The sequence below is a fragment of the Muntiacus reevesi genome, chromosome 8 (genome assembly GCF_963930625.1).
Source record: "Muntiacus reevesi chromosome 8, mMunRee1.1, whole genome shotgun sequence".
Taxonomy (NCBI): Eukaryota; Metazoa; Chordata; class Mammalia; order Artiodactyla; family Cervidae; genus Muntiacus; species Muntiacus reevesi.
In genome coordinates, this window is record NC_089256.1 from 47697695 (window position 1) to 47724954 (window position 27260).

The window sequence follows — 27260 nt, forward strand, 5'->3', positions numbered from 1 at the left end:
TCTTAAAAACTGCACCCCAAAGTCCTTTGGCTTTTTTTGAGAATGGGCCTGGGCAATTAACAGGGTTTTTTGGGATTGTGACATTGATGAAAGGTGAAAAGTATCAAGGACAAAGTAGCCCTCTGTAAGTCTGGTCCACTGGCCTATAGGGAAGTAGCATCTGACTGGTGACTGGTATGTGTCTGGGTAGCCCTGAAACTAACTTTGCTGCTGAGACACGGAACATGGATTGGGTCTTGCAAAGCACTGGGTAATTTTATCCGGGGGTGTCAGAGTCTTCTAGCTTACAAAGTCTTACAAAAGGAGGTTGCTGATGATAAAGGGGAATGGGCAAAAGTATATGGACACCTCATCACAAGAAATTAAGGGAGATGGTGCATATCCCCATCGTGAATTTACACCACTGAAAACTGGTCTAGCTTGTGACTGTCTCATAGACAAAACAGACCATTAGAGGTAAGGGTTATGAGTCTGAACTCAGGGCTTTGGCATAATGCCACTGAAAGAGCCCCTTTTTGAATAATTCATTTGAATAGGGCTGTTCCTCTCCTCCCATGTTTTTACCTTTGAGTGTATCAGAACAGGATGACAACTTGAAGCATCTTTCTTTCCTTTGCTCCCATTCACATCATTCATTTGGTTTTTCCTACAGCTCTCATTAGGACGTCTGTGCTTCTGCCAGACTTCTGTGGGGGCAGTTCTGTCAATCAGCACCGTTTAAACCCTTCTCCACCTGGAAAAGGATGGATGCTCTCTAGGGAAAGCTGCCTGAATATAATTTTGATTATAGTAACTCTCTTTTCAAATACACCAGCTTATAGAGGACCGTTGAAATTTAACATATAATACCTTCTTTTCTTTCTAATGTTCCTTACTAATTAAAAAAAAAAAAATTAGCTGGTGTTTTTAGTGCCAGTGTCAAACTGCTGAAGAATGTCCCTTGTCCTGCCATCTCTGTCAATCCTGTGGTGGGGGCAGGGAGCCAAGGGGAGTTGAGAGCTCTCATGGGCACGGCACTGCTTCTCAGAGCCCATCTCCCTGACCACTCCTCACTTCCTGTCCTCTCCACACTAATCCATAGACCCTCTTCATTCTCCAAATAACCATTAAATTTTTTTTCCTTAAAAAAATCATCCCTTTTTTGCATTTTCTCTCTTACCACCTGAGCATGGGCCTGACCTCGTGGCCAGAGAAGCCTTCTTAATCCTTCTCCCACCATCTCCTCCCAGCCTCACCAGCCCCCCACCACATTGTCTCCCTACTTGGTGAGGGCTCCCTGCCTCCCTCTCCCCTCATGGCAGTGGTCTATAATGTGGGGGTGCTTTCAGGTATACAGGATGGTTTTTTGAGGTGCTGGAAGGAAATATTAAAATCTCTTTAACTCATCCTTTTAAAATGGTTTTGTGTATGTTTTATTATGTACTTAAAGGTAATACAGGAGTACAGAAACATAATTTATAAGTAAGTTACTTGTTTTTGGAGTGCATGACTGTAATCGTGTTCACTAATTGAAGTATATAATCAGTTTGGAAATCCCTGGCCCACAGATGAAGCCCAAACTTACCCAATAGTCTAATGTCCTGTGGCCTGTTCTCCAACCTCCCTTTCCAACATCCATGTGTTATTCTGGTCAATGAACTTGGCTCCAACCAAATTGTTTTCTTCACTGTCCCTAAATATGCATTTGGCTTCCCTCCCCCCAAGTTTCTGTTCATACCACCCCAACTTCTCTGGAATGTTCTCCTTATTTTCGCTTATCTAAAGTATAACAGCTGCTCAAGGTCCCACTCAAATCTCATCTCTCTACAAGGGCCTCCCTGGCCACCCCAGGCCAGGTTTCTTCTTGCAGCTCCAGAACAATTTCTGTGTAAACCACATGCTCGCTGGAACAGCTCTCAATAATCCCATTATGTTACTTGTTAAAATATCTTCATCTTTTCATTTGCAGCTTACCTCCACAACTAGATTGTTTGTCATTTAGGACATTATTTTCTCCTGCTTGTGTTAGTGTATACTAGTCTTTATACTTATATCAGTAAACACTTGTTTTCAAAGTCTGTATTTTTCACATTTTGGATTACCATTTTCTTACTGCTCCTGTTCACCTACTGCTACTGTCGTGAGTCTCTACAGGCCTCTAGTTTGTGTGATCCATGGGTCATGTGTTTTCCATGTGAGTACGGATATTGAGAAGTCCCATGGAGCCAATATCCCAGAGTAGAGGAGTAGAGGGGAAGTGGAGGATAATGCTGGAGTTGATCAGCCCTATAACAAATTGTCTAAAAATGGCAATTGAATGACTGGCCTTTCAGTGGTGACTTTACCATAATAAGGACTTTAACTTCTTCTTCTACCAATAGCTACTTCTTGGGGACCTGCAGTAAACCCAGAATTACAGCAATTTCTTTGACCGAATATATAAAACCAAGACTGTCACAGAAAGGAAGGCAAGAGCAGTGGTTTGATTTCTCAGAATCTTCTAACCAAAATTCCATCCTTTCTCCCTTCCTCTACTTTCTCTTTCTTCCTATCCTATGTGCCCACCATGGGGTAACAATGGAGCACCTGTAGGTGGTTGTTTCTTCAGCCCTATTTGAGAATATGGAGTTGTATCTTCACCTCCAAGACTGGTATGCCTATTGCTCATGAGCTGTCTAGCTTAGAGGAGGATAAGATCTAGAACCTGTAAAAAAAAGTTCTGGAGGTTTTATTTGGCTGTAAGTATAATAGTATGTCAGCTGCCAAAATAACCAGTGTGGTCATAGACAGGGTTAATGAAAGTACAACGTACAGATCCAGGGGCGTAATAGCCCCACTGTACTCAAAACTCTTCAGACCACACCTGTCATGAGTTGTGTATGAGTCATGTATCAGGTTCTGAATGCAGCATTCTAAAATGTTCTTGAACTCAGTGGAAGGGCCCTGGAGGAAGTACCAATACCATGCAGTCCATGTCATTTGAAATAAAGTTATAGAAGGCTAAGTGTGGGGAGAAGTTAGGAGAGAGAAGACACATGAGAGCTGTCTTTTAGTAATTGAGTGCTGCTGTGAGAAGAAAGAACTGGTCTCACTCTTGGTTGCTCCAAAGGGCAGAACCTGTGAGTGGAAATTCGTTCAGTATAAGAACTAATAAGGTCCTTCCGAATGTACAGAACTGGAAATATTACAGGAGCATCTGGCGTGCTTGGACTTTTATATCCAGGGCTTAGATTCTTTCTGCGTTCTTTTTGGGTTGCTCAAGAGATGGTACTAGATGCTGTAGTTAGAAATCATTTGGCCTCAAGCTCCACCCAAAAGCCATGAACTCCCTTATGTCCCTGAGTCTGAAAGCTGCCCTTGGTGTGTTATGGTCACGTGTCTATGACTATTCCAGGGCCACAGCCTCCAGAAGTTGTGATCTCTGCTGCTGGAGAGGTGCCATTAGGGAACCAGGACAGGGGTTCCACTCACCTGTGGTGCAGATAAAACCCTGAAAACTCCTTTGGTGAGTCCCTCTGGACATTAATGGATGCTTCTGAGGTCTCACCTGCCCATCTTGGTCTTTAATCAGTGATTTTGTTTATCAGGAGAGCATATCCACACACCCACACACCTCCTCCCAAGTAGAGCTCAAATACTTTTTTGGGGTTTTGTATTAAGGTATGATCTTTAAGCCAGGACTGAGGACTCCCTTGTTTTTCTGTGTGATTTTTGATAAAGTTTTTCCTAGACATAGGGACTGGCTGTGGTGGTGCTAAGTACATAATGCTAATCCTGCCTCTGCTACTTATTGTGTAGCTTTGGGCAAGTTATTTAGTTTACTTGGAGGACTCTCTTTTATCTTGCCTATCAACAATGATGATTCTGTCTATCTGAATCTAATCTCAAGAGAGTTACACTGAGGGCTGAGTAAGGTATGAATGCTTTGTAAACTGATTAGTTGAGCATCCCACAAATGTTAGCTCTTAACCACCTTATTTGCATTGTGCAGGGTAGGGAAAGGGAGTCAGTCATAATTTATCTTCACCCGGAACACAGGGACACAGTATTTGTCAGTCAGCAGATCGGTGGTTGGGTGAATGTTGCATGCAGGGTAGTAGCTTAGCAGTCTATGTGATTTGGTTTTAGTCCTCAAATTTGAAGGTCTTTCCTGGTGGCTCAGACAATAAAGAATCCACCTGCAGTGCAGGAGACTCGGGCTTGAGGAACATCCCCTGAGGAGGGCATGGCAACCCACTCCAGTATTCTTGCCTGGAGAATCCCACGGACAGAGGAGCCTGGCAGGGGGTTGCAAAGAGTCGGACACGACTCAGCGATAACACTGCAGTCCATAGTGAAGCAACTCAGCATGCCTCAAGTTTGAGGAGCAAGAGCTTCCTGGCTTTGTGGGAATCTACTATGTTTTTAAACAGCCCAGGTTTCTACCACCTACCTTAGATGAAAGAGTGAAGTGTTAGTCACTCAGTTGTGTCCGACCGTTTGCTACTCCATGGACTGTACCCCACCAGGCTCCTCTGTCCATAGGATTTCCCAGGCAAGAATACTGAAGTGGGTTGCCATTTCCTTCTCCAGGGGATCTTCCCCACCCAGGGATCGAACCTGGGTCTCCAGCATTGCAAGCAGATTCTTTACCATCTGACCCACAAGGGATTAGGCCTCAAGAAGGAAAGCCTCCTTGCTGAACTCCTGTCCTCGGGTGGCATGTCACAGTAGCTCACTGGGCTTACAGTGGCACTGGTGGGCCCTTGGCTGAAAATCCTCCATCTTTAGGGAGGAGGCTGGCCAGGACTGAGCTCTTGTTCAGTCTACCTGGTGGCCTGACACCCTGAGAATTGGCCCGACCTGCTTCAACTGGTGCACTGGGAAGACCCAGATAGATGGGATGGAGAGGGAGGTGGGAGGGGGGATTGGGATGGGGAACACATGTAAATTCATGTCAATGTATGGCAAAAACCACTACAATATTGTAAAGTAATTGGGCCTCCAACTAATAAAAATAAATGGGAAAAAAAATTAAAGACAATTAAAAAAAAAAAAAGACTTCCTGCCCTCTGGTTCTTCTACTTTGATAGTATTCACCTCCCTAGGTCAGTCTGTGAGTCACAGAACGTAACTAGGGCCAGGCTACATTTGTGTGTATGCTTTGCTCTCCTTTAGATAAATCAGCTTGCTTTGTTAAAGGTACAGTAGAGTTAACAGTCCAGATGAGAAGAAATAATGGCCTCATCATATCCATTATGAAAATGTGTGCTTTCAAGAACTGAGTTCCTCTGGCATCCTTCTGTGGAAAAGATTCCTGAGCTTGTTAAAATAGAATAGTTTAGATTTCCACCAAAAAAAATTTAATCTGAAGTCGCAAACGTGTAATGTCATTTGCCTGGAAAATCCAGACTTCAGCTTTTCTACTTTAAAATGTCTTCCCTACCCCTGCCCCCAGTTTGCCTGGGAGTGACTAAGATCATAATATTTTTTTGTCAAGGTATTTCATACTTATTTGTATAAAAGGGTAGGACAGCTAAAAGGTTGGTTGTGGTAGGTGGTGCTGGATCAGCACCCTTGTCTGTTGTTTGTTTTATCAGATGAACTTTGACCTCTACCCAAGAGTTTCATTCAGTAAATTCTTGCATTCCTACTCTATGCCCTTCCTGCCAGCATAGAACCTTCCTTAGTGGAGCTCACAGTCTAGGGTTGATGCTCAGAAATCCTCTCCTGCCTGGGATGTTGCAACCATTTCCTCCTTAATTTCAGTCTGCTGTCTCTTTGCATGTCTGATGGGGGGAATCTTACTTTTCTTTCATTTTTCCTTTTAAAAAAACTTTTAATAGTTCTTTTCTGAATAATTAAAGCATTATATGCTTGTTCAAAAAAAATTGGAAAAATGACAAGATTTTAAGCACAATTATATCCCGTAATATCATCATCTAAACATAGTCAGTATTGAAATTCAGATATTTTAAAAATAATGTAGTTAATCATAGAGTATATAAATCTTAAGTCCTGTTTTCCTTTACTGACATTTTCCCAAGTCATGAAGAGCTCTTAGGAGTATTAAGACAAATCTTTCTTAAACTTAATCCAATTGCGTTACTTCCCTACATAAAATTCTCCTCTCATTGGTCATGGAAGTTGCTATTGCTACTCTTTTTTAAAATGAAGTATAGTTGATTGACAGTCTTGTATTAATTTCAGGTGCTCAGCATAGTGGTTTGAATTTTTTGCTACACAGAAGACTCCTTGTAATCTGATCTCTGCATCCTTCTCCAGGGTTGTCCATTTCACTTCCTATTTCTTCTTTCCCTGGTTCCTACTCCCCCAACTCAGGTAACACATAGTTACTTGCTAACTCCCCTTCTCCTCCCTTTACAGCCTATCCTACCTGCGTCAGGTGGTTTTCCGCTTCCCAGGCTGCCCCAGGGGGTTTCTTTAGTCGATCCTTTACTCACTGTTCTCCTCCTGCCTGGATCATCTTCCCAATGATGTATCCAATGAAATCTTTTCTATTTCTCATTACTCAATTCAAGTTGTCTCTTCCATTAAGCCATTCCCTTCCTTCCCTACTCCACCGTAGAGCTGCCTGCTCTTTTTTCTCATCTTCCCCATGGTACCCTCCTGTCTAGAAGAATGCCCATTGTAGCTTAGATTTTGGTGGGCAGGGAACTGTATGTTATCTGTCTTCATTTCTCCAGCACTTTGCAAATATTCAGCACATAGTAGAGGCACAATAAATATTTGCTTAAGTATAAACAAATCAGTCACAACACTGTAATAAATGCTGTTCAGAGGGTATGTAAAGGTTGCTTATAGGAGTCCAGAGGGAAGGGCATTTTATGGATATGTGGTCCAAGGTTAAGCTGACAGGAAATGTGTTCATTTCCATTGTGGCAATAGTCTTCCTCCATACTTAATCCACTTTTTTGAATTGTATTTGCATTTCTATTCCCTGACCTGCCACCAACCATAGGAGCACCCGTTTGCAACATTTGCTGCTTCCTCCTTGGCACACCTTTTCCTTTGTCTGTTGAGACTATTGTGGTCCTGAGCCCCAGACAGGGCAGAAGTCCTCCCTGTGGCCGCACAGTTCACCACTCATTAACCAGCCATCACTGCCTATGTCCCCTAAGGAGCAGCACAGACAACTGAAGATCACTTATAGTGGTCCTTGGCTGGGACCCCATATCCCAACTCTAGCACAGGTAGCCAGATCCTCAGAGGGAATCACTCTTGAATTAGTTACGGTATTTCTAGCCAATGCCATTATTTGAGACAGATTACCCAGCATGTTGTTGTTGTTTGAGTTGCCAAGTCGTGTCTGACTCTTTGCAACCCCATGGACTGTAGCCCACCAAGCTCCTCTGTCCATGGGATTCTCCAGGCAAGAGTAGTGGAGTGGGTTGCCATTTCCTTCTCCAGGGAATATTTTCAACCCAGGGATCAAAACAGTTTGATTTAGCCAAACCCTAAATTTCTCTCTTCTTCCACTCTCACTGCCTTTGCCTTCCTCAACTCCATGCCTGAGAGTCCTTGCCCAGAGATAACCTGGCTCTTTGCTCATATAACAGGTCAGGCACGAAGAGACAGAATGTATTTCCCTGTGTAACACTTTGGGCTCCTCAGATGTCCTTCCTTCTGTACAAGAGTTGAGAGTGGACCACGCCAAGATGGGTGGTCCATGGGAGAGCCTTGTAGCAGAGATATAAGCATATTTCCCAGGCCTTGCAGCCAGCATCCTGCCAGCCAACAAGCTACAGAACAAAGACTGAAATGAAACAATGCGGGCAAGGGGAGGGGAAGTTAAAGGCATGTAATCAGATCAATCACCAGCTGGGTTCATCTGCCTGGGGAGCCTGTCTCTGGTGATGGCACCAGGGGACATGTCACATGTCGTTGAAAAGCATGTCTGTCTGGTGACTTGTCAAGCCTCAGCACCAGATACTCATTTCCTTAATCACTGGTTACAGATCCAGAATCTACAAATTTAGCTAAACTTTCCCTGACCTTTCTACATATTTAGCCTAGGCTTCTTCCCTGGATGACAGCTTCCATGGTTGGTTATTTGTTCTGTGAAATACCTTCATGTCAAGTTAAAAGAAATTCTCTCTCTTGAACTTGAAGACCCTGTCCTCTTAATGCTGAGTTCTAGTGTTAATAACAAATTCATGTTAGGCTCTGGCACAGGTTGTTGATTTAAGGGTGAAATAGAGGGAAAAAAGGTTGACATCTCTTCTCAGCTTTAAGTTTTTCAGCCTCTAATTCTGATATCCCCCACCTGTTCTCGTATAATGGCCCATTCATTGGTCACTTCATTCACTTTTTGTTTCATTTACCTGGATTTTTTGTACCTCTCTTCAGTCTGTGTTGAAATACTGCAGCTAAGCCAGTTCATGATAGACACTCCAGGTGCAGGTTGTTTAAGATGATGCTAAAGTATTTTGTTCCTACTGCCTTTAGGGACACTTCTTGATCTTTCAAAGACTGCAAAAGTAAAGCCTTCCCTTTTCCTACAAAGTGGCTGTACTAGACAGTAGTTTTGTGTGGATAGTTTGGATTACTCTCTCATATTTGTTTTACAGTTGCCCACCATAACCTTGGTCTCCAGCTTATTGTTTATCCACATGGTTTCTGCCAGTTTGCACAATGAAATGACATGTCATTCTGTGCTGTTTTTCCTACAGTGCTTATAAAAATGTTAAGATTGACCCCATTTTTTTAGCATCCTGCTTAGTTCCATCCATGGGGGTAGTGGGGGAAGCTCACTCTTGTAGAGCATTTTAAATTTTTCAAGGGGTTATGCACCTGTTGTCTCTGACTGTTCCTTAAAAATCTGTGAAAAAGAGAGACCCAATTTGAAAATAGAGAAAAAATCAATTTGGAATGATTTTAGCTGTCTCAAGATTTAGCTGTTTTAAGATTGTCCAGGGACTGGCAGGTCTGGGATTAGAATCCTTTACCCTTAGCTCTTTCTAGAGTAACATATTTATTAAGCTCTTTAACTTGTTTCTCAGTTCTGCAGCACCTTAATTAAAAGAGATTAAAGGGATTAATAAATGAAAGAAAGCCCTTGGTAAATAACCTTAGCAAAGATGTTTTTGGAAAACGCTAAATCTGTTTACCTCTTCTTGTCTGCATCTTATTAGTCTCTTCAAAGAAAATTGTAGCTGATTTAACAAACATGATTTTACCGAATGAATTCTCCCATCACTTCCCTCCCCTTGTTAATTTGCACTTGGTGGTCCTACAACTGACTTTCTTTCCTTGCTGCTTGTTTGTAGAATTGCAGTAATTAGCTTTACCTCTGGAGCTCTTACCTAGAGATCAGTCACTTTGACAGTGTCCATTATGTCTGGGAAATTGGCAGCCCCTGACGCCAAGCACATCCTGATTGCCTGAGAAGGCAGCAGCTCTGGGTGCCCTGCTGCAGGAAGATGGGAATCTGGCCTCCTGGTACTTCCCTGAGGTTCGGTACAGACAGCCTTGGTTACTGAGCTACCAAGAAGGCTGTGGCTAGGCTTGGGGGGGCATGAGGACTTTCGGACTACTCTCCTATGTACACTTCTTTAAGGTTGTTTATTCTTCTCTTTTCAGAGTCTGGAAGGAGGCTCTTACCGAGGGAGCTTGAAAGACCCCACAGGCTGCCTGAATGAAGGCATGACCCCACCCACACCTCCCAGAAATCTGGAAGAAGAACAGAAAGCCAAGGCTCTGAGAGGCAGGATGTAAGTACTTCCCCAGACTCCAGCCTGCTGCACGTGTGTGCAGTGGGCAAGGGTCAGGGTTCCTGGGAAGTTTAGGGAGAATTAGAGATTCCCCACACTGTTTCCATTGATATCATTCATTCTAAGTAAAGGTGACCATCAGTCTATACAGTGTGGCCTTGATCAACAAGGAGACATTTGGCTCTGATTGTAAGGATTTTCAGCTGAAATATTACTGACAAAGTGTGCTTATAACCAAGGTCTGTTAGAAATTTAAAACATGCTGATAAAAAGAAAACAAAGATTAGGAAACTTTGGGACCACTACTATGGCCCCATATCAAAGAATCCGTGGTAGAAAGTCTGATGGAATTTTATCTGAGGAAATGTTTCCCTAGATGTAGGAACGTTAACATATAGGAAAAGGGAATTGTTGGGCTACCGGGCTAGGGTCTAACTCCACCCTTTATCAAAGGCCTTGTTTATTTAAAAAACATTTTTTATATAGTAGTATTTCTTTTTGATTATTTTTAAAGTTTTTAAAAAATTGAGTTATAGCTGATGTACAATATTACTTAAGTTATAGGTTTACAACATAGTGATTCACAACTTTATAGGTTATATTCCATTTATAGTTATTATAAAATAATGACTATATTTCCCTGTGCTGTACAATATATCCTTGCTTGTTTATTTTATGCTTCTTACTCCTACTTCCTAAAATACTTTCTACTTCTTACTCCTCTACTCCTATCTTGCCCCTACCCACTTCCTTCCCCCACTGGTAACCAGTTTATTCTCTATGTCTGTGAGTCTGTTTCCTTTTTGCTATATTCATAGTTTGTTTTATACTTTTTTAGATTCCACACATAAGTAATATCATACAGTATTTGTCTTTCTCTGTCTGACATATTTCACTGTAGTCTTAAGTTCCAAGAGAAACTCTTTGCTATTTGAATGTTTAGGGGTAAATACAATTCACATTGCAGTCCATTTCACAAGAACCCAGGTGTTATGTAAGATTTGGGTTATCCTCCCTGATGTGAAGTCACTCTTCTGTTCCTTGGTTTGATCAAGAAGATGGCTTCACCATTAATGTAAAGCCACAGTCCCTCTGGAACTTCAGTGTTCTTGTTCAGGGTTTGACTGAGTGTTGGAAGCAGAGCTGCTGATGAGTCTTGCATAGTCTGCCGTGGGAGTGATGGTGAGCACAGTGAGAACAGGATAGGCAGTTGAGAAAGGCCCCTCCCTGTTTCTAATTAGCCTGCCCTTCTCCCTCAAACTCATAACTCCGTGAGCCTGGTCATAGACCTGAAGATTAGCAAAAATAAATGAGGCCAGTTCCTTCTCTTGCCTGGAAATAGGCAAAGTGACCATTTGGGACTGTTTCCTATGAATCATCATAGCCAGGGCAAGGCTGTCACCTCCTAGGGGAAATGAGCAGGTGGCATGTAAGCATGTATTTACCACCTTAACTTTATGGTGCTCAGGGGAACCCCAAGAATAGAATAGAGATAAAGAAACACCATCCCCAAAGGGAAATTTCTTAGGATTTGGACAAAGCTAATTCTCCTTAGCTTTCCAGGTTGTTTTTATATAGATGAAGCAGGGTCAAAGTTGATGTTCCAGTCTTATCAAGCAAAAGCAAAACTTTTGTCAGGAAGATGAACGCTTATATCAGGGAGGTGACCTTTGAGATGACAGGTGCTCCTTGGCAAAGCCTATCTCTACTCTTGTAAAGGGCCTGTGAACAGTCATTGTCTTGCTTCCAGACATGACATTGTCTAATTTCGCTCCAAGGGGCAAAAGTTTGTTGCCTCTTTTACCCATTTCACTCATTTCTTCCCCCATCTTTCCCTCGCTCAGCTCTGTATCTCTCCACATCCTGTGCTGTCCCAAAAAACCAGCTGTTAGAATGACTCATTCCTTTGCTGTATATTGCCTTTATTCTGCTATAATTTATGGCCACAATGAAAGAGATGATGTGTAGGTGTTTAATTGTAAACCCCACATGAGGCTAGAGGCTGAGGGGAATAGAGAACTAAGACTCAATCCAGTAAGACCTCAAAGTGTTAAATGGGAGCTCCATGGAAAAAAGATGAAAACAGACAGTTATTTGTCCAGGAGAAGAAAAAAAGTCAAGAATGGACGTAATTTTCTTCAAGTTTTAGCCACTCGTTTATTCAACAGATATTTGTTGAATATCTATTGTACCAACTGCTTGGCATACATCAGTGAATAAAACAAACAATAACAACAAAAGAAAAGTCCATGCTGTCGTGGCAAGTTCACATTCTAATGGGAGAAATCATACAATAAAATTTAAAATAAATCATGTAGTATGTTAGAAGCTGGAAAAAAAAAATTGTAAGGGAGATCAGGAGTATGGATGAGGCCATGTTGCAGTTTTAAATAGTTCTAACTGAAGTGTTCTGCATTGAAGACCAGAAGGAGGTTGAGCCATTGAGGAAAAGTATTCTCAGCACAGGGAGCAGCCAATGCAGAGGCTCTAAGAGATTTTCTGTGAAAACCAGCCATTCCCTACTACTGTGAAGGATAGAGGGTCAGATGTGGATCTTACCTGTATCTGGAAGTAGTTAGTTGGACCAAAGAATAACATTTACTTTGTATTACTCTTTGCAACCCCATGGACTGTATAGTCCTGGAGAATACTCCAGGCCAGAATACTGGAGTGGGTAGCCTTTCCCTTCCCCAGGGGATCTTCTCAACCCAGGGATCAAACCCAGGTTTCATGTATTGCAGGCGGATTCTTTACCAGTTGAGCCACCAGGGAAACCCAAGAATACTGGAGTAGATAGTCTATCCCTTCTCCAGCGGATCTTCCCAACCCAGGAATCAAACCAGGGTCTCCTGCATTGCAGGCGGATTCTTTACCAACTGAGCTATAAAGGACGCCCATTAATAAATAACTTTTACTCAGAAGAACTGAACATGAAAAAATTGTTTTATTATCAGTTCAATTTATTTGGCAATTGATTGTGCACTACTTTGAGATGCAGGCAGCATAAATCTTTTACATCCCTTTCAGATGTCTTTCCACGTGTCCTTATCTCTTCAGGTGTTTCATCAGCTGTTTGAGGGAGGAGATGCTAGGTCCACTAGCAGCACCTAGTCCAATCCCCTTTCCTAGAGACTGGAAAGCCTAGGATACCCTTCAGTGTCAGCAGGATAGAAATACCATCTAGAAGCGGAGAGCCGGACTTCCTCCCCAAAGAGCCCTTCCAGCCCCAAATTCCCACTCTAACTTTCCTGTGGTTTTTCTTTTTACCACTTTCTTCTAAGCAATAACTCCAGTATGCGCTCCAGTATATTTAAAAGCTTTTATTTGGCCTTGCCAGTTCCTTCCTGTGGCCTGAAACACATAATTGTGTGTATCAGAGAGAGGGAGCTGGTTGGAAGTGCTGGGCACACTGATAAAGAAGTTTGTGTTTCCCTTACCTCCTCCCCATCACCCTGGGGCTCCAGGCCCAGGGATCTGTGGCTTCTCTGTGCTGTATGGGACAAAAATTTCAGATGAATTGCTTCCAAGACTTAGAACGGCTACCACCCTTGTGCTGCAGCCCCTGTTTGATGTCCCAGAACTTGATTCCTTCTCCCACTCAGGCCAAAAATGCAGTTGTGTGGCTCCAGGCAGAACTCTTTCAAACTTAGGTAATACAAGTCAGACTCCAATAGGCCGCATACAACTACCCTGCCTCTGTGCACAGCCATACTTATTTTATGTCCAGCTCTTTACTGTCTGGACAGAAAGAAGTGTTTGGGTTTGATCCTCAGGGACTCCAGAGAGTCAGTCTAAGTAGTTTAGCCAGGCAGCGGGCAACAGTGAAAGAGTAGAGTCTCTGAACTCTTGTACAACTGGGTTCAGATCCCAGCTCTGCCTCTCACATTGTCATCTTTGGCAATACCACCTCAGTATCAACATCTGCATAAACTAGGGCTTACAGTACCTACCCTCTCATAAGCACAAAGCAAATGCTCTAAGAAGAAGAAATCATTAACAAGAAAGAAACCAAGAAAGTAAATATCCTTATAGTGGTTAAATCTCACCTCTGGTGGGGCTGGGGAGGTGGCCACACTGAAAGTGGTGATTAGGGAATGGCTTCAGTCAGTCTTTCTGGCCTTGACTGGGGATTTTGCAGACTGGTTACCATGGACGCCTATCTGAATAATTGTAGCTTCTGTATCTCAAACACTTCACTTGATGAGTGTCTCTGAGGCCCAAAGGTTGCTTATCAAACGTCTTTCTCTTCTAGTTAAGCAAAGAACAGAGTTGACATAAAGGAGAAAAAGTCTCATGCTGATCAAAGCTTTCATAACTCAGTTTTGCCCAAGTGGCTGTTATTCCTTCTGCCTTGTGTTGTATAATTATTCAGTTATAGGTGAGAGAGGAGGAATTATAAACAATAGGAAGACAAATGCTAGCTTATAAGTGTTGTTCTTCTGGCATTGCCGCTGTCTGGGAAAGCCCTCTCAGCCTGGGTGCCCTCAGCTCCTCACCAGTGGGGGCATCTCGTCCAGAGGGCATCAGCCAGCACCTCCCCCAGAGCTCAGTTCGAGTTTGGGTGGTCTTGTCGTAGAGGCGCCAAAGTACTTTATTGTGAACTTCAATGTGAGGATTTCTTGCTTCACAGTGAAGAGGAGCCCTCATTGTTCTTAATCTCTTGCTCAGGTTTGTCCTGAATGAACTGGTTCAGACAGAGAAAGACTATGTCAAGGACCTGGGAATTGTGGTGGAGGTAAGTACCTGGCTCAGGACATGTCTGTGGTCACCCAGCCAGGGGGATATTGGACCCTACCTGGGCCCCAAGGTATTTTTAACTTGACATGATATATTTTACTCTCCCTGGGTGTTTACAGAGATGAAACTAAAAATGGTAGTAGATCATATAGAATATGTGATTTTTTTTTCACAAGTTTTTTTTTTTCCTTTTCCCCTTGAAATACTATAGGAGATTTAGGGGGATGTAGGGCCTCAAATGTTGCAGCCTCTTGGTTAGACCTGAATCTATTTCACCTTGTTTTAGGTAACCAAGCCATTGTCTCCAAAGCTTTGCATTGGTATTTAACCAATGTATATATTAGTTATATATATACATGCATGTGTGCTAAGTCACTTTAGTCATGTCCGACTCTTTGCAACCCTATGGACCAGTAGCCTGCCAGGATCCTCTGTCCATGGGATTCTCTAGGCAAGAATGCTGGAGTGAGTTGCCATGCCCTCCTCCAGAGGATCTTCCCACCAAGGAATCAAACCCATATCTCTTACATCTCCTGCATTGTCAGGTGGGTTCTTTATCAGTAGCACCACCTGGGAAGCCCATATTTGTGTGTGTGTATGTGTGTGTGTGTGTGTGTGTGTATGTATGTATGTATATATATATATAAGAAGTATATGGACATATATTCCTCGTGGCTATGAGTCACCATGAGCACTCAGCAGGTCAAGCAGGTCACTCTTGGTGAAACCTCAGGGCTTCTGTGTTTCCCTCGATTTTAAGGAGAGCATACTGCTACCAAGCAGACAGACAAACTAAAAACCACCAATAAAGCAAGAATGGCAGGTCCACAGTTGAGTCAACTTGATAGTAAATAAAACAACTCTCTCTCCATAGGGGTTTACTTTAGGGGGATTTAGACACAAGGATGAGAAGGTATAAGAAAGTAAATGGATAATTTAGACGGCTTAGAGCCCTGTGGTTAATCATCTTAAACGAAAAGATGTGAAGTCTAACAAGGTGAATGCCTGATATCAAAATCACTTGCTGCTTCTTTGCATTGGGTCTATAAGTCCCAGTCCTAGGCAGTCTGCTGATTTAGGGGTTCATATAGTCCATGGGGTTGCAAAGAGTCAGACACAACTGAGCAACTAATACATACACACACACACACACACACACATTTGCCTATCCCGAACCTTGGATAAACAGACTAACCTGGCATATAGAGGAGCTGAATTCTAACTTAGGAAAGTTATCCTCTTCTCCAAGGTGAAATGGGGCCAGCTAAAGGTGTAGCAGCCACCAGAGGCAGTGCAGCCTGGGAGTGGTGGACTTGGGAATCTGGAACCTGAGGTCCAGGGATCAGTCACATCAGTGGTATGACTTAGACATAACACATAATCCCCCATGCGTTGGCTTTCTTATCTTTTGAATGGGACAAATGCTGCTGATAACAACATCAGAACTTAAAGCTGAAATGAGATTATATTTGCTAGCACTTTACAGAAGCTGTGCTGTGCTTAGTCACTCAGTTGTGTCCGACTCTTTGCGACCCCATGGACTGTAGCTCGCCAGCCTCCTCTCCATGGGATTCTCCAGGCAAGAATACTGGAGTGGGTTGCCATGTCCTTCTCCAGTTACAGAAGCTGAAGTATTCACATATTAAGACATTTCTAGGTCAGACACATCTAGTTTTAAGCCCTCAAAGACATAACTTGGATTGGGAGACAGGAGAGGAACAGCCAACTATATCTTCTTTGTCCTCCTTTCTTAATGGGGCTGGAGACAAAGAAAGGGACCCAGAACTTCAGAAAGTTCTGTCTGTCACTCTGCATAAGGGTGAAGTCCTGGTTGAATGGTGAGAAACCACAGAAGCCCTTGCCCTTCTCCTTACACAGAGGGTGGGCTTCCTCTAGCCTGCTGGGTGGGGCTTGGTCCAGAAATATTCTCTGAAATGCTCTACTCACCATTGCCTCCGCCCTGCAGGGTTTCATGAAGAGAATAGAAGAAAAGGGTGTCCCCGAGGACATGCGAGGAAAGGATAAAATCGTGTTTGGAAATATTCATCAGATTTATGACTGGCATAAGGAGTAAGTCCTGCATTGCCCTAAGGATCAGGATGTCCTGGAAACAGGGGCGCTCCCACCCTCCCGCATCTGACCTTAAGGGTGGAGTCTGGGGGGAGTCTTCTGTCATTTATCTCCTCATTGAAAAGTAATACAGTTCTGAAGAATGTGGCTTTCTTCTCTTCTCCATCCTCCTTTAGTGTTTTCCTGGGTGAACTGGAAAAATGTATCCAGGAGCAAGACAGATTGGCACAGCTCTTTATTAAATATGTGAGTGTTGCCCCACGCCCCACCCCTTCCCCTCACACTAGGCTCATTTGCATGCATTTTACAATCCCTTCCCTTCTCTGCTTTTCCTCCTCATCCCTGTCTGAGCTGTTGGGTTTTTTTTCCTCCCTTCCTTGGCAGTTTGGAAGCTGGGCTCTTGCCCACTATGTTTACTCTTCTGTCCCTGATGTTTAGCCGCCTTGGTGCATCCCCAGAGCATGAACCAGATCTGTGTCCTCTTCTCCATGCTTATCCCAGCTTAGCGTGCTGGGGTTGACTGCACGGCACAGGTGCCTGAGTGCCTTTCTCTCTTCCCTCCTTTGCAGGAGCGGAAGCTGCACATCTACGTGTGGTACTGCCAGAACAAGCCGCGCTCTGAGTACATCGTTGCTGAGTACGATGCCTACTTTGAAGTAAGCTGCTCGATTTTGGCCGAACCAGAGTGGGGGCAAGAAACTCAGGCCAAGACCAACCCATTCAGAAATACCAACCGTCATTCATCGGCTGGTGAACCCCACCCAGCACTGCCCATCCCTTAGGACAGAGATAGCTGCCTCCTCGGAGCCATTAATTAGCTTCTTGGCTAAGTTCTCATGAATCCCTTTGCTGGAGAGGAGCGGAGGCAGCCCAGCAAGTGGACTGGAGTCCCTGCTGATAGAACAACTGTAATTCGGAGACTGCTACAGAAGCTCCAGTCCTCCTTCCATGGCCCCAGAGCCCACTGCGCCCCCAGTCTTCATCACCAGGCCCTGGAGACTGCTTGCTGAGGGCCCTCCTCCTCCCAGGGGGGCACTTATAGGCACCCTGTACATAGCCTCTGCTCCTGTTCCCAGAGATCCAGCAAGCACCTCAGAGTGTCTGTTCTGCCCCAACCTGGAAGTGTTTATTTTGCTGGAGGAGGGGCAACACCTTGTCTAGGAAAGAGCCCACAACTAATCATTTGCAGATCTCAGTCCAGGGTCCAGCCCCTCGGCCTCTGTGTCCCAGGGGAATCCCTTCCTTTCTGACTTGACCCTGAAGGGGAAGAGAGAAAGGAACACCCATTCCAGCTTGTCCCCAGAACAGGGGCAAGGACACAAGGGGTCACAGAGCTTGATAGATAAGAAGGTGATGATGAGGTATGCTATGTGTTAACAAATGAACTATTGTGTAGGTAGTTCTACCTATCGTGTGCTTTGTAGATTCTAAACCTTTACTGGCAAACACGAAGACCTGCCTTGCTTTCCTTTGAACCCAGAACCAGAGCACCCCAATCCTTTGGTTCCTTTTTGTATAATGTAGCTCTCTTATGTTCCAGGAGGTAAAACAAGAGATAAATCAAAGGCTGACACTTAGCGACTTCCTTATCAAGCCCATTCAGAGAATAACAAAATATCAACTGCTCCTCAAGGTAAGAGGGCTGTGAGCCCTGCTCAGGGCCAGAGCAGGGTCTTAGTCAGGCTCTGAGTTAGGGAGCAGATCAGCTGGAGGTTCTGTCTCCACCACACTTTTCCTGTGGGAGGCCCACGTGGGTTTTTACCTTACCTGCTGGTTATTTGCATCACCTTTGCCCCCAAATAAATTGCATGCCTGTTATTCCTGCCTTTAAGTTTGGTTGTTATTTGATTTTCTTTTTTCCAAATCACTTTCTTACGTTGTTGCTGTCACTGACTGATTTGGAACCTTTAAAAACTAAAAAATTATAAGAGCATAAAATCAGAGAAGAATTCACCGAGAAAGAAAAGGCAAAAAAACCTAGAAACCTCAGATGAGTTAAACCTAAAATTTGATCATTTTTTACTTTTTAAAGTTGTTTAATTTGACTTGTCTTACAGCAATATAAGGCAAATGGAAGAGATATTTAACTGTCTTGTCTCCCATTCCTTCTCGTCATTATTCCTCTTTTGTCGCTATTCACTCACGGTCTCTCCTCTTCGCCCCTCCCCTCTACCTGTAGTTTTGAGTCTTTGAGTGTTTTCTCTGTTTGGTTTTGTCTACCCTGACTCATAACTTCATATCTCAGCTACTACAAAGCATTGCCATCTCTGTTGGGGAGGAGTCTTCTGGGTGTCATCTTGGTTTTTATGATGCTTCATTTTTTTTTATAGTGCTGTCGTTTCCTAACTGGTTTTACCCTCCCCTCACCCTTCCCTGCTTCCCCACTTGCTAGGACTTCCTAAGATACAGCGAGAAGGCTGGTTTGGAGTGTTCAGATATTGAGGTGAGTTTTCTGCTTGAAATGCTGATGGTTCTCAGGGGACAGTACTGAATGCCTGCCTCTAAAGGGGAAGGATTGGCTCTGGAGGATAGAAGATCCAGGCTGACTCCTCTCAGACAGCAGAGCCCCTTGCAGACAGCTACCCAGCAAGATGAGGAGTACCAAGCGCTGAGGAGCACCACTGAGGGCTTATCAAGAATGCAAGAATCCAGACCTGAGCCAGGGCACAGCTTAGCCCCACTGATGTTCTCTTTGTGGCTCCCAGTGACATGTGGTGGGAAAGGGTGGCATTTGAGCCCTCTAACATCCTGCAGAGATTGGGTGTTTCAGTGTACAGCTTTATCCATGAATCCAGATACTATTTGAAGCTGACATATAAATTATTCCATTTTCACTCCCTCCCTGGGCCCTGAGGATTACCCTCTAAGTGAAGTCCTTTGAGACAACGTCACCATGGGGATTATTTTAAGCCAGAGTGGTTACAGACCATTCTGGCAGGTTATTTTAGGTTAAAACCTCTAGTGTTTCACAAGCAAGGCTAAGCTGTTGCTTGGGCAGCCAGAAAGCAACAAAGAGAAGAAAGAAAAATGTGAGAAGGAAAGCAAATGGATAAACACAAGTGGGAAGGTAGAAAAAGGATGGACTGGGTAGCCTCATTCCTGCATGTGGTCACTGATTCATGTGGAGCCTCTGCATGGATGACCAACACCCCACAAACTAGAACAGGAAATCCATTCTCTTCCAAAGTGGGCAGTAGGGACCAATGTCCTTTCCTAGGATCAAGAAGCCACCAGGAGGCCTCAGTCTTCCAGCATGGAATTGTCCTGAGCCCCCCACCCAAGTGCTGCTCCTGGTTATGACCATTGCTTTTCTTCCCCCACAGAAAGCAGTGGAGTTAATGTGCCTTGTTCCAAAACGCTGCAATGACATGATGAACCTGGGACGCCTGCAGGGCTTTGAGGTGAGCTCTCAAGAAGGCTTCTTAGCCCTCTCTCTTCAGGGCAGCAGGAACCCAGGCTTCCCTCTGAAGCCTTGTGCCCACGCTCTCTGTCTCACTTGCTGTCTACGCCGTTGTGCCTGGGCCCCTCTGGTTCACGGGCCTAGAAGATGCACCTATTTAGGATTTCCAGCAATAGAGCAGTCATAGGAGGTCAACCAAGCTGCAGTCAGAATTCCAAGGGGGTTGGAAAGACCCAAGATTCTTTACAGCCATGGACCTGCCAATGACCTCTTCCCTTTTCTTTCTTACTTGAGCAATGCTGGGAATGTGAGGGAGTGTAGGACTATGTGATGGGAGTAGAACTAGGGAAAAATGGAACACTTATTTTTTTTTTTCCTGAGAGGGTGGTTCTAATAAACAGGTCTACATAGTGGCTGGCTTTTTAGTTAAGTGGATGTTTTAAGCTCTAAAACATCACAGTGCACGTTTCTATTCTTTGACAAGAAGAGTCAAGCCTTGGGAGAAACAGCTGAATGTACTCAGGATTTGGGTTTCAATTGAATATGCTAGTGTGCTAGGGCCACCATAACCAGAGTTAGTGTGCTAGGGTGGTCATAGCCAGAGTACTGTAGACTTCAACAACAGAAGAGTTTCCAGAAGCTGGAAATCTGAGATCAAGGTGTAGGCAAGGGTGGTTTCTTCTGAGCGCTGTGAGGAAAGGGTCTGTTCAGGCCTCCCTCCTTGGCTTGTAGATGGCCATCTTCATGTTCACATGGCATTCTTTCTGTGTCTTCATATCATCTTCCTTCTGTACATACCTCTGTGGAAATTTCCCCTTCTTATAAACACATCAATCATTTGATTAGGGCTCACTGTGATGACCTCTCTTCAACTTGTTCACCTTTGTAAAGACTCTGTCTTTTCAAAAAAAAGACTCTGTCTTTCAATAAGGTTGCAATCTGTGATACTGGGGGTTAAGACTTTAACATGCAACTTGGAGAGGGGATTCAGTTCAACCCAAAACAGTGAATCTCAGAAGAGCAAATTGGCTTTCCTGATTTAAGCTTAATCAGTGGCTGTTATTAGTTTATAGCCAAACTTCATTTATTAACTAAACACAGTCTATTTTAAATACTAATATGATAAAACTGGAACTAATGCAATTATTGACAGGTGCTTATAGTTGTTGTTGAACCCCTTAGAGAAAGATGTGGATCTTCTAATCCTATTTCCCAATAATCTTGTAAGATTGCATTTTCATTTTGGAAACAGGGGACTTTTCTTTCTGGCTAAACTAAAATGAAATAGACATAAGGCAGACTGATATATATGTAAGGTTAGGAAGTGCTATATCCAGGTTTGGGTTAATGAGTTCAATTAATAATGGTTTTGAGCCAAATTCTTTTGTCCTTTCTGTCCTTACAGCCCATCCTGCTGTCCCTGTCTGATATCCATCACTTTGTTGTGATCAGGAACTATGTGGAGGGTCCTCTTTGCTCTTAATTTTTTTCACAGGTTCCTGTTCTCCACAGTAGACCTGAAGTATTCGAGTAGAAAGGCCATGCATCAGAAATACATCTCAGGTTTTCACATGGTGTTTCTTAAGTCACACTAGATGACATTTTACACTTGTTTGCTTGGAATTATGCCAGGTCTGAGGCTGTTCTGAACAAGCCAAGTAATTCCTTTTGCCCTTCATCCTTGATGTTCCCTGTGTTTTTCTGAGCAAGAGTCTGACTTGAATTTCTCTTGGTCTCTGGAGGAACTGACCACTGACAGGAGGAACATTTGATGTGCCTTCTGACCCAGTCAGACTTCACAGGAACCATATTGTACATGTGCATGTGTTCACAGAAGGACACACATAGGAGGGTGGAATTATTTTCTCTTTTAAGTCAACCACTACCATCTCCTTTTCTCATTAAGTCCTAGAGAGTCTGCTTTGCATTCCTTCTGCTAACTGGGAAGGACCATTCCTTCTGAAGTCCTTGGCTCTGGGGCAGAGAGTAGTTAACCCCTTCACTTAGATTCCCTCCCTTTTACATCCTTTAGCTTTCCCTTTAGTGTTGGCAGGGTTATAACTCTTGGGTAAGGCTCTTATGTAATATTAATAGAGCTTTTAGAGCTGGTCACTGGCTTAATATTAACTTTGGACCAGGGTAGAGATAAGCCTGTTTGGCTGCTGACCTTGACAGTAAGGACCATGATCCAAGCAAAGGGCTGGCATTTCTCAGGAACATGAAAGGGAAATAGCTTGTGTGTTGGGTAATGTTTGAAAAAAGTCATCAGGTGCAGAGAATATTCCACATTTGCATTAAAGGACAAAAGTTGTCAGCTGAGAGTTTAGAAGCAACGCTCTGGTCACTGTCTCAGATGGCAGCACCTTCTTGTTGCAGAACAGTAGAAAAAGCAAGGCTCTCCAGTAGCATCTGTGAAGACTTGCTGGCTTGGGCTAGATTCCCTTGAAAGATGTGACAGCATCTCTGAAAATCTGGTTAGAACTGGTAAACCAAATATGCTGTACCTCATAGACTGGGTGTCAAGTGATCTGGCAACTGGAGACATTATAAGAAGGATTCCAGGACCCCCAAAAAATATCCATCAGCTTATAAAATAAGGGCACCGATTGATAGTACCTCAGCTGTACCTGCTGATCTGTAGCAGGAGATGAAGGTCTCAGAATTTCACCAGCCTGAAATAATAGAAGAGAGGGGCCCAACTCATCTGATGTGTGTGTATGTGTGTATGTGTGTGTGTATGTGTGTGTGTGTGTGTGTGTGTGTGTGTGTGTGTGTGTGTGGTCCTGCCTCCATCATTTCCCTGGCCCTAGATTGGTTCTAGATCCATGGCTATGAGAGTACCCCAGATCTTCTCACAAGGGCCAGGCAGGCACACCTCTCAGTGGCACACTTTCTCCAAGGACAGAAAGGTTGCTTCCAGCTCCAGCATCACCTACTTTCTGTTTTCCTTTTCCTAAAAAAAATAAGGGCCAGGACAACTCCTGAACATCTTTTTAGCTAATAATTTTATCTTCTTTCTGGCATTTTCCCCAAACTGCTTCTTTATGGTTCTGTAGCCTTCTTTCCCTTCCATCTGGGGCCCTATAAGAAGGAAGGTGGTCACAGTCTACCCTAGATGGACCCTGATTCAGTCTCTTACTAGAACCTGAGACTTTTGCTGTCGGGTCTGTTGTCCATGTCCCCAGAGGGGGAGATTCTGTTACCCAGAGGGCTGGGGTCATCTCCCTGTCTTTCACTTACTTCATTCCAGCCCTTCTTCCCATCAGGGGACCCTGACTGCTCAGGGCAAGCTGCTGCAGCAGGACACATTCTATGTGATTGAGCTGGATGCTGGCATGCAGTCACGGACCAAGGAGAGGCGTGTGTTCCTCTTTGAGCAAATCGTCATCTTCAGTGAACTGCTCAGGAAGGGATCCCTCACCCCAGGCTACATGTTCAAAAGGAGCATCAAGGTGAGGATCCAGGCGAGGGTGAGGAGGGGCAAGGAAGAGCCACACTGAGGGAGCAGCTTCCCAAAGATGGGGCACTGGCATAAGTGAGGATCCAGAACATTGAAGACCTTTTTGGCTTGTAGCCTTCAGGCTTGAAGGTTGATTATCGTGAGAAAAAGTGACAGCTTGGCGCCAGTCTCTAATGTGATCATGCAGGTTCTCCAAGATCATGTCATTCAGTCAAAGACAGAAACCAAAGTATTTAAGCTGTTAGATCCAGGGCACATTTTTGGAAACATTTGAAATAAAAACTTGAAGAAACTGTAATATGTTGCTGATATTTTTAAACCACTTAGATATGTGAAGGATCCCCTTGGTTTCTTCCAGATGAATTACTTGGTCCTGGAGGAGAATGTAGACAATGACCCCTGCAAGTTTGCGCTTTTGAACAGGGAGACTTCAGAGAGGGTCATTCTTCTGGCCGCCAATGCTGACATCCAGCAGGCCTGGGTGCAGGACATCAACCAAGTCTTAGAAACACAGCAAGACTTCTTAAATGGTAGGTACTGGGTCTGGCTTCTAGGCAGGCCATTTTCAGGGAAACTCACACCTCTGAGCCCCGTTGGGTCTGGGCTGTTGGTGAGTAATGAGCCCTGATCACATTTACATGCATTCCAACCTTGTAGTTTTCAGAAACACTTTGTGTAGAATTTTTCTGAACCCAAATATACAAGTGGGCAGATAGGACATGGTAAAGAAGGCCATCTTTCCAAAAGAAGAGAGAATCTCTTACAGCCTTGACACAGAAGTTGTGCCTTGTGGCCACCATTACCAGCTGGTAATAACTGGGGCCAAAATCTGAAATGAGCACATTCTCTTTGTCTCAGGGGCCAGCTATCAATGATGTATATTTTTCCATTTGGTAGTTAATGGCTGGTAATCTCAGAGGTTCTCTAGTGTTATCTAGAGATAACTGGGAGTTTGGCAGATCAGCTCAAATCCCTCTTTGCTCCCAACAGAGGTGATTGCTAACTCTAAATTTCAGGAATACTTTGAAGCTTCCCAGAACAAATTGTCACTTACACAGAGAATGACATTCTCTATGGACTTACAGGAGTACTATATGGCCATATGTGTTCCCATGTTTACACATACACGTCCAACCCTTAGGCGTTTCACCTTTTCCAGTCTAGAATCTGGTCTCTTTCAAATGATGCACGTAGAGCAATTGCTGGGTGTCTAGCATGGACTGAATGATGTGGGGAGAGACTAGAGGTGATGAACGTTGGGCAAGTCATGACGTGTTGCTGGGCCTCGGCTGGCTCTTTTTGTGAACGATCTACTCTGCAGCTTTGGAAGCAGGAAAACACAGCACACCTCCGATACCGGAGTGTAGCCTCTGTTATCTCCAGATAACTCCAGAGAGCCTGTGAGATCATCAGGTATCAATTGTACTCCACAGTAAGGGATTTAGCACATTGTGTTTATTTTAAAACAAATAACATGAGATTATATGGTAGAATGCCTTGATTTTTTAAGGTAGAACATGAGACTTCAAGGCTTCCCAGGTGGCTCAGTGGTAAAGAATTCTCCTGCAATGCAGGAGATATGGGTTCAATCCCTGGGTCAGAAGATCCCCTGGAGAAGGAAATGGTAACTCACTTCAGTATTCTTGCCTGGAGAATTCCATGGACTGAGGAGCCTAACAGACTACAGTCCATGGGGTCGCAAAGAGTTGGACATGCCTTAGCAACTAAAACAACAACTTGAGTCTTCAAAGCAATTACACATAGAGTTTGGGCCATGCCCCTGGTCTCCTAGCTGTAGAACAATCTGGTAAAAAAAAAAAAAGACTAAACTATGTGATTTCTAGGGTTCTTTCTAATTCTAAAGAATCTAAAATTAAACACCAGCCCAGCCCTAAGGGATAGTAATGAAAGCTGTGTATTGTTCACAGCTTTTGAATATACAACTTTGATTTAATGCTTATGTGGATAAAGTAACTTTAAGCAAAAATGTGTAAAATATAAAAAACATTCATTAAATTGCATTCTATTAGGAATTTCTGATAGATTCTAAATTGGAAATGAAGTTGTTAAGTTCATCAATTCAGGACAAAAGAAAAATAAGGTAGGACAATAAATTAAAACTGTAGATAAATGAGTACCAATAATGGCTCCCACCCATATATTAAGTCCTTTCTCTGTGTGAGACATGGTGCTGAGCATTTCACATATTATCACACTGTATGTTTCAAATGAGGAAGAGGAAGCTCAGAGAGGTAAATAAACTGGTCCCAAGTCAGAAAACCAGTAGGTGCTAGAATAAAACTTGAACTAAGAGCTGTGTAACTTAAAATCAGGTTCTTAACCCCAAAACTTCAGTATAGTTGCGGTGATAGGGCATACATTTGTCTATGAGCTTCCCAGCAAACAATACAAAAAAAAAACAGGATCAGGTATAAGACACTGTATCTTGTCGGCCAGATACAAACCCAATCCAAAGATGCACAATTTTGCTAATCCTAAAACTTAAGTTATGCAGATTGAGGCTGGTAGAAGAAGACACTCTCTCTGTGGAGCTTGTTTAAGAAGATATGCCATTTTCAAACTCTTTAGCATAATTATTGAATATAATCAAAGTAAAACCCCAGCTCCATGAGATGGATATTGATTCATCAAATCAGTTTGCTACGGTCTGTTTCACAGCTGTCTTGCTATCTGCTTCAGATCTGGAATGATACTTCTTTGACCGTAGTCACTTTTCCAGACTTATATTGATACCTGGTTCCAAGAAAATTTTCCCCTAATTATAGTGAGTTATGAAGCTATTACTGAACTCAATTCTCAATGCTTAAATATTTAATGTTCTCCAAGGAGAAAGGTCGAGGTCTGGTAGCAGCCTATGCTGCACTTGACACACTCAGAAGACAAAGGATGTGACAATGGACTGGGGCCAGGCTTTTACTTATAGTCACATGTGCAGGCACCTCAGAGTCAGCCTTCCTGTCCTGAGGCCTCAGATGGAAAGGAAATATGAACTGTATGTTGAGTCCTGTTAAAGTTACTACTACCTATTACTATAGAAATAGTCTCATCATGGGAAGTTCTCTGGGCCTCACATTAACCCAATTAAATATTTGTTACAGTGAACACTGATAGAAACAACATAATCAGGCCAGTCTTGAAGTCATTGTTAGAGAATTTGACCTGTGTGGTTTTTACCTGCTATACCTCTTTACTACTCAGACCTTGGAACTTTATCATCTTAAACTCAGGAAAACAAAGTTCATGTCTTTCTCTTCAAGACTGCTTTCCCCTGTCTCCTGAGTTCCACTGACCACTATTCTCCCAGCCCCCAAACTTGAGTGACCCTGGCTTCTTGCCATCTTTTTCCATCTAGGCTGTGTCAGCCTCGCCTCCCTCTGGAGCACCTGCCACACCCGTTCCTTATTCCCACGCTCAGCTCAGGTCCCGCCTCTGTCCTGTCACCATCTCAGGGCTCCTGATCAGCCTGGCCTATCCCTCCCCCAACCTGCTGCAAGGTTTTGGTGCCAGCACCTGCATTTAAAACATGCAAGTTCACTGAATTCAGTCACTTTTCATGATCTTCAGAATTAAATCCAGACTCAGTCACCTGACTTTCTAGATCTTTTACACCATGGCAACTCGAGCCTTCCTTACCTGTCTCATCTCCTTTTCCTCCACAGAGGGCCATGGCCCTGTGCACCAGGGATTCTGACTCCATTCTGTTCCCAAGACCCACTTCCCATTTGTTTCCACCCTGCAGAGCCTGCATGGTGGCTGAGGGCTGGCAGTTTCTGGCCTGAGGGCCAGAGGGCTGGTAGTTTCTGAAGCTCCCTATTACCACCCCGGCTCGTCCCTGTGTCCAGCCACATGCACATGTACACGTACTACAGAGCCTTCTCTC

General features: G+C 43.7%; 1 protein-coding gene across 16 annotated transcripts in view; it reads left to right on the plus strand.

The window, feature by feature from the left end:
• Window positions 1-27260, plus strand: part of KALRN (kalirin RhoGEF kinase) — a 678650-nt gene that overhangs the window by 597059 nt on the left and 54331 nt on the right. For all 16 annotated transcript variants that reach the window (XM_065943374.1, XM_065943379.1, XM_065943376.1 and 13 more), the window contains 10 exons: window positions 9562-9692; window positions 14361-14427; window positions 16396-16499; window positions 16676-16745; window positions 17069-17155; window positions 18040-18132; window positions 18892-18942; window positions 19823-19900; window positions 23166-23351; window positions 23718-23889. In XM_065943374.1, coding sequence (XP_065799446.1) covers window positions 9562-9692; window positions 14361-14427; window positions 16396-16499; window positions 16676-16745; window positions 17069-17155; window positions 18040-18132; window positions 18892-18942; window positions 19823-19900; window positions 23166-23351; window positions 23718-23889 — 1039 coding nt within the window. The remainder of the gene's footprint in view (window positions 1-9561; window positions 9693-14360; window positions 14428-16395; window positions 16500-16675; window positions 16746-17068; window positions 17156-18039; window positions 18133-18891; window positions 18943-19822; window positions 19901-23165; window positions 23352-23717; window positions 23890-27260) is intronic.